A 12,857-nucleotide genomic window follows, 5' to 3' on the forward strand; every position below is an offset into this window, starting at 1 on the left:
TTTATGGCTGAGCAACATTCCATTGTGTATATGTACCACAATGTCTTTACTCATTCCTCTGTCAATGGGCATTTAGATTGCTTCATGTCCTTGTTACTGTAAATAGTGCTGAACTGAACGCTGGGATGCATGTGTTGTTTCAAATTATGTTTTCTCTGGGTATATGTCCAGGAATGGAACTGCAGGGTCATCAGTCAGTTCAGTTCAGTTGCTCAGTCATGTCCGACTCTTTGCGATCCCATGAATCACAGCATGCCAGGCCTCCCTGTCCATCACCAACTCCCGGAGTTCACTCAGATTCACGGCTATCGAGTCAGTGATGCCATCCAGCCATCTCATCCTCTGCTGTCCCCTTCTCCTCCTGCCCCCAATCCCTCCCAGCATCAGAGTCTTTTCCAGTGAGTCAACTCTTTGCATGAGGTGGCCAAAGTACTGGAGTTTCAGCTTTAGCATCAGTCCTTCCAAAGAAATCCCAGGGCTATTCTCCTTCAGAATGGACTGGTTGGATCTCCTTGCAGTCCAAGGGACTCTCAAGAATCTTCTCCAACACCACAGTTCAAAAGCATCAGAGGTCTATTTTTAGTTTTTTAAAGAAACTTCATACTGTGTTCTCCTAGTGGCTCTGTGTCAATATATGTTCCCATCAACATTGTAAGAGGGTTCCCTTTTCTTCACACCCTCTCTAGTATTTTTTGCTTGTAGATATTTTGATAATGGCTGTTCTGATCAGTGTGAGGTGATACCACATTGTAGTTTTTTATTTCATTTCTCTAATAATTAGTAATATCAAGCATCTTTTCATGTGCTTTTGACTATCTGTATGTCTTCTTTGGAGAAATGTCTATTTAGATCTTCCACCCACTTTTTATTGTTTTATGTTGAGCTGCATGAGCTTTTTGTATATTTTAGAGATTAATCCCTTGTCAGTTGCTTTGATTGCAGATATTTTCTCCCATTCTGTGGGTTGTCAGGACAATTTTTAATAATGATTTTTACTTTACTATTTATCCATCATTAACAATAATGGTAACTTAAGTTTGCATGGCGCTTCAAAGTGGTTTCATCTGCTTTGTTCCACTTGATCACTCAGACAAGCCTTTGAGGACAACTTATTCTCTTCTGAGAGAAGGGTAACTGAGAGAGAGCTCAGGAGACTTGCTCAGAACCATTTAGGTGAAAGTAGGAGAAGGAAATGGCAATCCACTCCAGTGTTCTTGCCTGGAGAATCCCAGGGATGGGGGGAGCCTGGTGGGCTGCTGTCTATGGGGTCGCACAGAGTTGGACACGACTGAAGTGACTTAGCAGCAGTAGCAGCAGGACTCAAATTAAGGTCTTCTGAGCAAAATAATCTTCTGGAAAGATCTTGTTTATACATGTGATGCTTAGTGATATTTGTCGAATTGGATTAAATGAGACTGAGTTGAATTGGCTGGAACTAAATTAAAAGGAGAAGATGTGTTGGGGGACCCTTTGAAAGGACCATGCCAGCAGAATCATCAGATTTTCATCCAGCTTCTCCTCCTCCCAGCCTTCCTCTGTCCCTCCTCTTATGTCTCTCCTCGCATTGTTAAGTGAGCCAAGCTGAAGGCAGGAGTGACCAACCCAGGGGATGGTAGTTGGCATGGTTGGCATGGTTTGGGAACTACAGACGAGTAGTTGTGAACAAATTCATTTGGTTCCATGATTTTTCCCACCAAAAAGCGTTGATTCCAACTCAAGAGATGATGTCCACCTTAGTCACAAGTTATGGCGCTCTCTCTGCTTGTTTTTCTCCCCGGGTCCACACCAGGCTGCCTGGATGTTCTTCAGCTGATAAGCACCCCATTGGCACCTGTGTCATATCTCACAGAGCCTGAAGCCACTTGACTAAAAACAAATAAGAGCTGGAGAACCTAGAGTGGGGAAATCAGACATGAAAGAGTCATATAAGAAAGGTTGAAATGAAACGCTGCATTAACTAGACAAAATCAGAAGCCAGATTCCTTGGCCATCACCACCCCGGGGGACCCTTCCTGCCATTTCCCGCCTTGAGAATTAGCACCTCATAGCTGCTGAAGAAATGACGTAGTAACACCTGCTGTGAGCCTGGACCCTCTAAACCAGGGGTCCCCAACCTCTGGGATCTAATCCTGATGATCTGTGGTGGCACTGACGTGATAATAGAAATTAAAGTGCACAGTAAGTGTAACGCACTTAAATCGTTCCAAAACCATCTCCTCCACCCCAGTGTGTGGAAAAAATGTCTTCTATGAAACCGGTTCCCGAGGCCAAAAAGGTTGGGGACTGCTGCTCTAGTCTCCTGGCAGTCTGCTGGAGGACCACTTGTTTACAATGTCAAGAGGGTATCACAGGGTTATGGAATGGTTCAGACTTGAGGGTGGATCCCTTTCTCCTCAGACCTGGGACTAAACAGTGACCATTCCTTCTAGTTACTCAAAGTACCCCCCAGCCCCTCTTCAAAGAGCTACAGCTTGTCATGCTTTCTATACTGCCTTACAATGAGGTGAGCTTACATTATCAGATTAAAGCCTTCATTTTGATAATGTCAGTACTTCTGTGATTTCTAATTTTTTATTGCATTGATCTGGCATTGGTGGTAGGACTGAATTTTTTTTTTTTTACTTTCAGAACTTGGTCTTGATATTGTTAAATTATTTGGATGTAGATAAAGGAATGTATCAGTGGGATTCATCAAATGAATAACATAATTGACTTACCTGGAATCTCTCTGGACTTTTCCAACTCTAACATTCAGTGTCTTCACGATTCTTTCAGTGTCTCCGTGATTCTAAGTCCAGCAGTATTGCTCTGGGTCGAGGGCAGAGAGCAATGGAAATGTAAGAACTGAAGCAGAATCCTAAATTAAATCACATTATTGAATTTGCAAGGGACTGTTAGGAAATTCCACATGTCAATGTTAATGTATTTTACATCATAGTTAGGTATAAAAGACTCACTGCAATGGTCTTTGTAAAACTAGCAAATCAGACAGACAAACAAAAAAGCAAACCTAAAAACATTCAAAATGCCCCAATCAAGAGAATTCATTTAGTTGGCAGGCTATACAACCATTAAAACTGATGGTTATGAATATTATATATTCTCATGTTATAAAAACATGAGGAAAAGTGAGATATACAAAGCTATATATACTGCTTATAATTATGGAAAATATTGAGAAGAGAAACTGGGTATTTTAATATATGAATAGGAACATATAGAAAAAACACTTCTATTACAGAGTTGTAATATTTTTACAGTAAAGTCTAAATTTCTAAATAAAATAGGACAAAAGCAAATACACATTGAGAAATCAATATAAATCTCTTCATAAGCACCAGCATTTCTCAGTGCAGTGAGATTCCAAGTAATTATTTTATGTGATTTATTCAGCATCTGTCATTTTAAGAATTGGATAATGTTTGGCTCCAAAGCAAAGAATAATTAGCAATATAATTAATCAAATTGGTGTTTATATTTCTATGTCAAAGTTAATCATTTTCATTTTCTTGTTTTATGGGAGGAGTTTGCCTTTTATTAAAGCTAATAGCATCCAAAGTATTGCAAATGCATTCCAAAGGTTTAAACTGTACAGACTTAGTATCACAGCTGAAATGTACGGTCAGTGCTCTCACTACTGACACCTGGAACAAAGGCAAAGCATTTTTACTTAAACTAAGGAGACTGCACTCGTAACTCCCATTCATTCAGCCAGTTATTCCTCTGTGTTAGGGACAGGAAGCACGGCATATATACCATCTGGACTAAGGAGATAGTCGTCAGATTTTGTCCTTGTCTGTTCCTTACTCTCCCCTGCTGTCTCCCTCCCCACCAACACACACACAAGGATGGGAACTCTTAACATCCTCCAGGAAGTCACAGAAATACAAGATGCAGACTGACTCATCCACTGAACTTGGAGTGTTGGATAGTCATTTGTCAGTTTTTTTCACCCAATATGAAATCACATCAGGAATCTTGAGACAGACCATTATTTCAGGTTATTGTTGTGGCTGTTTTGTAGCTGACATAAAATATCACAGCAACCAGGGTGATAGGGAACTTTTCAATGATAAGTTTATTGAAACAGTTATAGACAGACCTTTCATCTGTCTATCAAACATATGTAAATAAATAATATATATGTTGACATTTCCGAGTGAGCAGACCCTCGCAGCTCTGTCTTTTGCTATGGCAAATCTTGCGGGGGAGTTGAAATGCTCAGTGTTTCCCTGTTGTGTGAAACCATTCTTGGCTGTAATGTCTCTCCAAGGAGCTGCTCTAATTAATGTAAAACACTCTAGATACTACTTCATAAATACTAAGCTTCCTCTAAGTGGCACAAAATTAAGATCCTCTATTGAACAGTTTCTCTATATGCTCCTGTGTGCTGGAATCATGGACCAATGCATTGCATTTCAGAAAGGAGGGGAGAGAAATCAGTAGTAAAAGCAGAGTTTGGAAACACTTATTTCTGCAAACCAACAGTTCTTTCTGCACTTACAGTGTACCTTAGTAAGCCCAGTCAACAGGGAACACTCTGGGGAAGAAATTATTTGAGTAAATAAAAATATACAGGCTGCAAAACATGAATCAGAATCACAGTGTCTCCAAACAACAGATATTTAAAGAATGCTTTTTATCTGTGAGCTTCAGCTGCTCTAATTAATGCTCTGAGTTTGTTCCTTCAAAAGCTTGCAACTGATTTGACATCGGTTATTTGCAGACACAGGAAAAAGGAGGCTGCCTCCAAAGAACCTTTTGTCCGTATATTCTTGAAAATTTCTGAGAGGAAAGTCTTCTAAGGAAGGCTTTATTTAACCAATTATAATTTTTTCATGGATGTTTCCTGATACCTTTCTTATTTTACTATTCTGATCAGCTTATTGCTTATTATCACTTATGGTGAGTTTGATAGCTTATGGTTATGAAATAGCCAGCTATTTCTTCAGTGTCTTTTATGTAGCTGTAGGTCTGGGCTACCTCCTGTCCCCTGCTCCAGACAACAGTCCCACAAATTAAATGAAAAATAGTGTCGAATATGATCTAACAAATGTCTAAGCTAAAATGAAAAGCATTCATGGTTTGGACGTATCTGGAAAAAGTGCCAGACACATTTAAAAAATCCAATAAAAACCCCTCCCTATACTTCCTCCTTCAGATCAGATCTCATTTAGACTACAAGTTTTAGGAAAACTGGTTCATTCCTCTGCAGTCACATCTCAAAAGCTGAGAAACCTGCTGCTTTATTTTTCCCTGCTCTGTTTCTGGAAGCAGCTCAAACAGCCACTGTAAGCTTTCTAAGGTGTTGACAACATAAAAATCTATAAAGTTCGTCAAAACAAAACTATCAGCCATTGAAGAAGCAGGACAGAAGTATCTCTACAAGAGTATCTCAGTTAATACAGACACATGAGGCTTTTTCCCAACGCACTCCACCTGGGAATGGGATATGAAAATGTAAGAAGATCTAACTTGAAAAATCTAACCAAAGAATATCTCATCTCTTGATTTTTACTTAACAAATTTACAGTCACTGTGCTCAGATAGGGTAGCTATCAGAAAGTGTGTATGTATGCACATGCATATATGGGAGAGACAGAGAAAGAACAGTGCTGAGTGGGTGAGGTTGAAAGCTGGGCTTTAAAGTCTGTTGTGACACCATTGACCAGATATTAGTTGAAAGAAGAAAACTGGATGACCCAGATGTGATTCTGGTCTTTGAAAACAAGCTATTTCTATAATTCGTGCCAAGCAGGGAGGTTAAGAGGCTAGGAGATGTGTGTGATATACTGATGTTTATAATGGTGTAGATAAAGATTTGTTTAAATCAAAGTTATTATCTTAGACCCGAGTGTCAGTTGACCACCAGGAGCTCCTTGAGACTCCTGAGGCCCACATAGTGACCCCCCACTCACGGTCTTCCCCTCCCCCAGTTTTCAGAAGCCAGAGGATGCCTGCTGCATCTTGCACTGTAGTGCAAACAGATCCCCGCAAAGAGAGAGGAAGATAAAATGAATTTAAATTCCAAAGGGGTTCCAGTGCTGGTTTCCTAGTCCCCGAGTCAGCAATGTGTTTGTGAAAATTCAGCCTTTTTGTCTCCCAGTAAAAAGGAGCTAAATCTACATCGGTGGCCCAGTCTCGGGTTGCTATTCTTTGCATTTTCTATTCGAGTGAATGAGAGTGAATGAAGTGGCCGGGACCCTTCATTTGATCTACTCAATTGCATAAAGTGACAGAATTCTAATATATTTGTTTAATGCTCTTCAATGGGCTTTCACTTTTTTGCTTGCAAATGAAGCAAAGTTTCATCCCCCTTTAACACCGGGACATATTTCATAACTCAGGCCGTGGTTTGAAGTGATCTTGAGAGGAGTTTTAGATTCAAAAAGTGGGAAATAAAGAAACAGATGTGAAGTTATTGTAAATTCCTAGAGTGGGCTCTGGGGCTATTGTGCCCCCACGGCGGGCGGTCCAAGGGCTGTGCCTTTCATGCTGTAATTGAAACATATTAATTAGATAATTTGTTGTTAGTTTAAACGAAACAAATGCATCCCTTTTGAGGCTTCACAGCTGGTGGGTTGGATTGTTTTTGTTTTGTTTTTGTTTGGGTGTCTCTGTGTATATGTGGCTTTAGGAGAAAAAAATTAATTGACATTTATATTAAGAATTGGAGAACAGATTCTGATCCTGTTGTTACTTAAATGGATACCTTTTTACAAAGGGAGTTTCCATTTGCAAAAGTATAAACCCTCCCTGAACCACCCCCTCAATCTGGCATAAACTAATGTAAAACCTTCTGTTAGAAGCACTCCCCTTGGATTCTTTCTCCCTCCCACCTACCACTTGAGCACCTGGCCAGATTTATGCTTCCAAGACACTCAATGTTCTCATCTATTTTAAAGGAATTAAGCTCACTGCTGTAATATTTAAGCCATTCCAAGGATCATTTATTAGCACCGCTCCTGCTAGTCTTCAGGCTTCTCAAAATCCCCAGCCCAGGCAATAGAAACAGTGAGAACGTCAACAGCTTCTCTCTTTCATTATCTCTCTCTCTCTCTCTCTCTCTCTCTCTCTCTCTCTCGCACAAAATTCATCCATTGTGTAAGCATTTCCCCAAATCACAGAGAAAGCCACTTAAAAACATGCTAAACACCAAAAGTAACAGAAGAGTCCAATTTTCAAATCAAAAACCTAAATTTTAAAAAATCAATATTGTCCAAATTTACAAAATAGAAAATAATATAGCTTAACTCCGTTCTCTGGGTGAGATCCCTAACATATATACCTTACTGCACGGGGTTGTCTCTTCCAGTTTTATTTTAAAGCTATGTGTATTGACTTTGGACTTGAGCCAGGTGAAAAGATTTAACATGACAAAGAGAGCCATTGAAGGTATGGAAGTTATAAACTTCCTTATTTGTGGGGTACTTCAGCTGGACTGGGTGCAAGTCTCAAAGCTGGAGTTGGAGTGGGATGGAGGCCTGTGTGTTTGGGCTGCCTTTGGATTCCTGATGAAGGTCAAAATATCATCAATGGATTTTTTACTTTACTCATTCAACTTCGTCTGAGAAAAGATGCCTGCAGTGGTGAAAGGAGGACTCACAATGCCGAAGTTATTTCATTCTTTGCAATACACCATGACGAACTTAACAGCTGAAAAGCACATTTTCAAATGCTGACTTGAAATCAGTCCTTTGCTAAAAATCAGAAATAGGACCTGCATCTTATTTGCCTCTGTTTATTAAAGGTGTGTATGTACACATCACTTGCCTCTAAATTCTATTGCTGCTACTAGGAAAAGCATTTTACCTATGTAAGCTGAAAATTTATAAAACGTTTGAGGCCCATGTTAGCCCTTTATGCTCCCTTCATTCTCAGTTCAAATGCAGTGTTAGTGAATTCCAGGAGATTAGAATATTCCATAGATGGCTTTTAATTTTATTTTGCAGGAAGTAGTACAAATGGTATTTCTTTTTTTTTAACTGTAGATGATTTCTGCTTGGGAACAAAGTTTCAAGAGTTTCCTGGCCCAGGGTGGATAAGTTTTCCAGGCTTTCTTTAGCTGATCGTGTTGATATAATTGTGAATTGGGCTTGATGAATGAGTTTAGTTGTCCCCTGTCTGACGAGCTTTAGTGGCTTCATGCATTTTAATCAGTCCAATGATTCATTTATTTTCCACCTTTTTTTTTTTTTTTTTGGCTGTGTGTGGGATCCTTCCTTTAAAAAAAACAAGTCACAACAGGATTAATTATCCTTTGCATTAATCCTGATTTTTTTTTTTTTTTCAGATAACCCTCTGAAGATATAAAGGTCGCAGGTGCTAAGGGTTCTCCTAGTGGAGTATAGTCATGATGATTTCTGGGTGGGTTTCTCTGTTGCACAAGGTCTCTTGTTTAATCATTTTACACAGTAAAGTGGTAATCACCATTTAAGTTTGTCTTTGTCTTGTAACTTCATTAGTTGAATACACACCTCACTCTGGAAATATGGTGACCCCTTCAATAAAGTTTTAATTGGCCTTGAGCCATACATTCTTGGCAAACTTTAATTCTCTGCAAAAATCTGAAGAAAAGCAAATACTTACAGGCAGGTATTTAACTTCATTCATTTCTTTAAAATAAATGCACCAAGCATTATTTTCCCAGATGAAGGATTAAAGAGAAATCTATTCAGTTAAAAGTGAACAGGTTTCTTGACAAGCTATGTGGACTTGTAAGTAACTTCTGAAAAAGAAAATTTCAATGACTGCAATAATTTAAAGGACCAAGGAAATGAAGGGTCACTGCAAATAGGTGTATCAGAATATAAATATTGAGTAAGCAAGTTTGCTTTCAAATTCTTTATCTCCATATCGCCTCTACCTGGTTTCTATAGAAGCCTTATATTCATACAACTACTGTCTATTTTGTAAAATGTATGTTTTAAGATAAGACAAATAAAGTACTATTTTTTTTCACGAACAGTTTCTCTTTCAGCACTGCACATGTGCACCTGATCTATACTAGAGAATAGATTATTTCATCTCTCTCTCTGGGCAAATGTCTTCAAGAGTTCGTCTGAATAATTTCTCCCCTAGTCTGCAAATGCGTAAGAGGAGGTTTGTTTTAAAAATAAGTTATGAAAATGACAAACTACTCAGACAATGAATTGCAGAAAGCATGCTTAGAGAAGCACTACATCTATCTTTCATAGAGTTGTTGTTTGTAGCAACTTTTCAAAAACACACACAACTAAAATTTGAATTTACATATTTTAATGAGAAAATATTATTTGGACTAGGTTCATAATTTAATGTAGACACCTTTTTAAAATTCTTTGTCTTAAAACAGGCATGCTGGGAACAAGAACATCAATATTTAAAACGCCATGCTAATTCTGTACAGGGAGGGAGAGAAAATGAAAGGTAAAAATGGTACAGCTCTGACGACACTACAACTTTTTTTTTAACTTAAGCAGGTCACACCAGAACAACAGTTTGTTTTCCAGCAAATTACCTAAGATTCTAAAGGAATATAGCAAACAAAAGTGCATTTTACACAGTGTATAATCATTCCTATTCACAATCATTTACATCTCTTTGCAGCCCTTGAGCTTCTTGAAAAAGTTCCTGTAGCAAACAGAAAGACTTGTCCATGGAAGACCTATCTGGTGACACCTCCTTCATGTTACCAGTCAGCTTATCTAAGTTCTTCTAGGGTTGCCCTTGATGGTTTCTTAGTTTGGACTTATTTCATTTTCTTTTTTCCTTCCAACAATAAAATAAATAGTTAAAAAGGTCTCTAAGTAATCGGAAAGTTAACATCCTAATTAACTTTCCCATACCCACCCCTTCCCTCCCCTAAACCTGGCCAGAAATGCAGAGTAAACATTCACATTACAACAGGTACTTGTAAAGTGGGCTTTGCCCGCTCGCCCGCCAAAGCAATACGGATTCAAGTTCACTGTTTACGTTTTACCGGGCGCTTTGTAAACATACACGGTTACTTTTACTTTTATTTTGTTTGTGTTGAGGACAAACGTCTCCTTCCCAGCTTAGTAGCCTCTCCCCTAAACTCCCAGCGAGAGGAGCCTCTGGCAGAAAACAAAACCCCAAACAAAAAAACTCCGCAGAAGCCGTGGAGGCAGGGCCGCTTCTCAGGGAAGCTGTGGTCCGCCCAGCCCCTGCCGGATGGGCGGAGGCGAGTAGGGTAGGAAGTTAGTGGTCCCTTTTCGCGGCAGATTTCCAAGACGTAAACAGAGATCTGGCTCTCCGCTGGGTGGCTGCAGCCCACAGGGGAGATGTGTTCCAGGAAACCTCGGAGACTGTTTCTCTGGGCTTGGAGCTAACGGCGCCGGGTCCAGAGCCTCGCGGATCCGGGCCGAACGAAGACGCGCTCCTCTCCGAGGCGGCAGGAGGCAGGAACTCCCCTGCCTCTTCAGTGGGAGAGGGTTTCGGGGCCCCGGGCATGGGACGACTTGGCTCAGGCGTTCCTTGCCTTTTCCTCTTGGGGGCGAGGACAACTCTCACGCGCGCCTCCTGGCCCATCTGCAAGTTTGTGTTTCGTTTCCTGGGTCCAAAACAAAAGTTCTCACGGGGAAGAGAGGGTTGGCCGAAGGTGAAATGGACAAATTAGGGTGTCCCAGGTCGAGGAGGGCAGGACTGGGAGCCGGGGGAGGCGAGTGAGCTGGCGGGGAGGGGAACAAGAGGGGGCGCCGGCCTCTGCGGGTCAGTGCACCGCCACTGAGTGCAAGGCGGAGGCCGGGCTGGTGAGCGTTTCGCTGGGAGTAGCGGGGCTGCTTTGGCTGGTGGCTGTTTGAGAGGACGTGGGGCTAAGCGAGGGCGGCGAGTTCGAGAGCAAGGTGGGGATGGGAGCAGGCAGCGCGGGCAGGGCAGGCACTGCGGCTGGTGTGGGCTTGATGGGCACGGGGATGGCGGGCAGTGTCTGGCCCGCTGCGTGACACAGAGGCTTCAGTGGCACGCCGTAGGCGCTGTAATCGCCACTTGCCATGGAGATGGGGGTGGCTGAATCGATCATGCCCGCGGAACCGTACACGTGTGGCCAGCCGGTGCCCAGCGAGCTGCCCATCGTAGTCAACTGGTTGGGGAGCGGGTAGGCGGCGGGCACGGGCTGCATGGCGGAGAACGCCAGCCCCCCGGGCATCTTGTACTCGCGTGCGATGATATTCTCGATGGCAAAGGGATGCTTGAAGCCTGAGGGCTGCGCCACGCCGCCCAGGTTGTAGGCGGCCGTGGGCATCTGCGGCAGGTGCGTGCCCGAGGCGGCCAGCGCGCTCAGGCGCAGCTTGGCCTGCTGCTGCAGGTACTGCGCGGCGTCAGCGGGCTTGCTGGGCGCCAGGTGGTCCGACTTGAGCACCTTGAAGCGCTTGCGGCGCCTCAAGAAGCTGCCGTTCTCGAACATGTCCCCGCAGCTGGGGTGCAGCGCCCAGAAGCTGCCCTTGCCAGGCTGGTCTGGCCGCCGCGGGATCTTAATGAAGCAGTCGTTGAAGGAAAGGTTGTGGCGCAGGCTGTTCTGCCAGCGCTGCGTGTTCTCCCGATAGTAGGGGAAGCGGTCCATGATGAACTTGTAGATTTCGCTCAACGGCAGCATCTTCTCTGGCGAGCTCTGGATGGCCATGGCGGTTAGCGATATGTATGAGTAGGGCGGCTTCTGGTCGCTATACGTGTTGCGGCCCGGCCGAGGCATCTTCTTCTTTGCCCCCTCCTAGCTCTGGGTCCGCGCGGGCCTGCTCGGATCTGGGAAGGGGGAAAGATAAGCGGGGGAGGGAGGAGGACGTGGATGCACAGACGAGGTCAACCAGGCCAAGAACAGACTTCGGGGGTGGCGCAAATAGGGGGCTTTGGCGCTGGATCAGCCAGCGTCTACGCTTTTTAGCCACCAACTTTGTGTGTCGAGTGGGACGCAGCCAGGGGGCGCGGGAAGGGAAGCCGGCGAGCGGCGTGAGGGTAGCCTGGAAGTAAGCCCGGACCTGGAGCGGGAACTGGGGGTAGAGATGCAACCGTGAGCCGCTCACCTTAAAGTTGCCCCAAGTTGCGCGTCCGCATCCGGGATGGCGCTGCTGCTCTCCTTGTCCCTCCCGTCGCGCAGCCAGGGCGCAGTGTCCAGGTTCGGCTGGGCTCCGTACGTCTCTGAGCTCAGCAGCTCAGCCCCGCAGCGCCCCGCGCCGCCCGGTCCCTGGCGCTTCTGGCCGTGCGCTCCGCGGGTGGCCGAGCTCGGCTGTGGAGTTCCGGCGCGGACGGTGGCAGCAGCGGCCTCGGGGCTCCGGAGGGCGCTGCTCTGGGCTCCGCAGCTCCGCTGAGCTAGGTGGCTGCCTCCATGTCCTCCCTCGAACCATCTGATAGTTTTAAGCGGTGACAGGAGCAGAAAAGACCCCTGTAGCGGTGCTTCATTAATGTGCCACTTCTTAGCTATCATATGACAATCGCCTTGGGAGGAGGAGGAAGAGGAGGGGGAGCGGGGGATGCAGAGGGAGGGGACTGAGCGAGAGGGAAAGAGCCAGGCCAGCTCTGGTTTCTTTCACACCTATTTACATGGACACCTTGGCCAATAGGAATCACTTCCAGCTCAAGACTGGGCGAGGGGGAAGAGCCTCTGCCACCGGTGGGAGCAGGACGCGCCGGCCAGGGTGCGCGGTGTGAAGGTATGGGGTGGTAGTGGCGGGAGCAGGGATACAGGCTACAGGCGACCACTCATTCACAGACCGAGCTGCTGCGCAGATGGTATTTGACATGGAAATTGCTTGGCTATTGGGGTATTTTGTTTCCTTTGCAGTGTATCGGGTTTGTATTGTTGGCTAACTTAAGGCACAGCTTTCCCCTGAAGCAGACCCTTTCCTTGCGCTTGGCATTACCCG

General features: G+C 44.1%; 1 protein-coding gene and 1 long non-coding RNA gene across 20 annotated transcripts in view; one reads left to right on the plus strand and one right to left on the minus strand.

Annotated features, from left to right (window-relative positions):
* Positions 1 to 12,857, plus strand: part of LOC129621379 (uncharacterized) — a 454,544-nt gene that overhangs the window by 342,379 nt on the left and 99,308 nt on the right. For 17 of the 19 annotated variants that reach the window (XR_008699268.1, XR_008699267.1, XR_008699272.1 and 14 more), the window contains one exon: positions 8,294 to 8,437. The exons of the other annotated variants lie outside the window; for them this stretch is intronic. This is a non-coding gene — a long non-coding RNA (uncharacterized LOC129621379). Of the gene's footprint in view, positions 1 to 8,293; positions 8,438 to 12,857 lie in introns of those variants that run through there. 19 annotated transcript variants of the gene reach the window in all.
* FOXB1 (forkhead box B1) lies at positions 10,712 to 11,689 on the minus strand. The gene has a single exon (XM_055537768.1). The coding sequence runs from the start codon at positions 11,687 to 11,689 to the stop codon at positions 10,712 to 10,714; it is 978 nt and encodes a 325-aa protein (XP_055393743.1).

The sequence above is a fragment of the Bubalus kerabau genome, chromosome 10, assembly GCF_029407905.1.
Source record: "Bubalus kerabau isolate K-KA32 ecotype Philippines breed swamp buffalo chromosome 10, PCC_UOA_SB_1v2, whole genome shotgun sequence".
Taxonomy (NCBI): domain Eukaryota; kingdom Metazoa; phylum Chordata; class Mammalia; order Artiodactyla; family Bovidae; genus Bubalus; species Bubalus kerabau.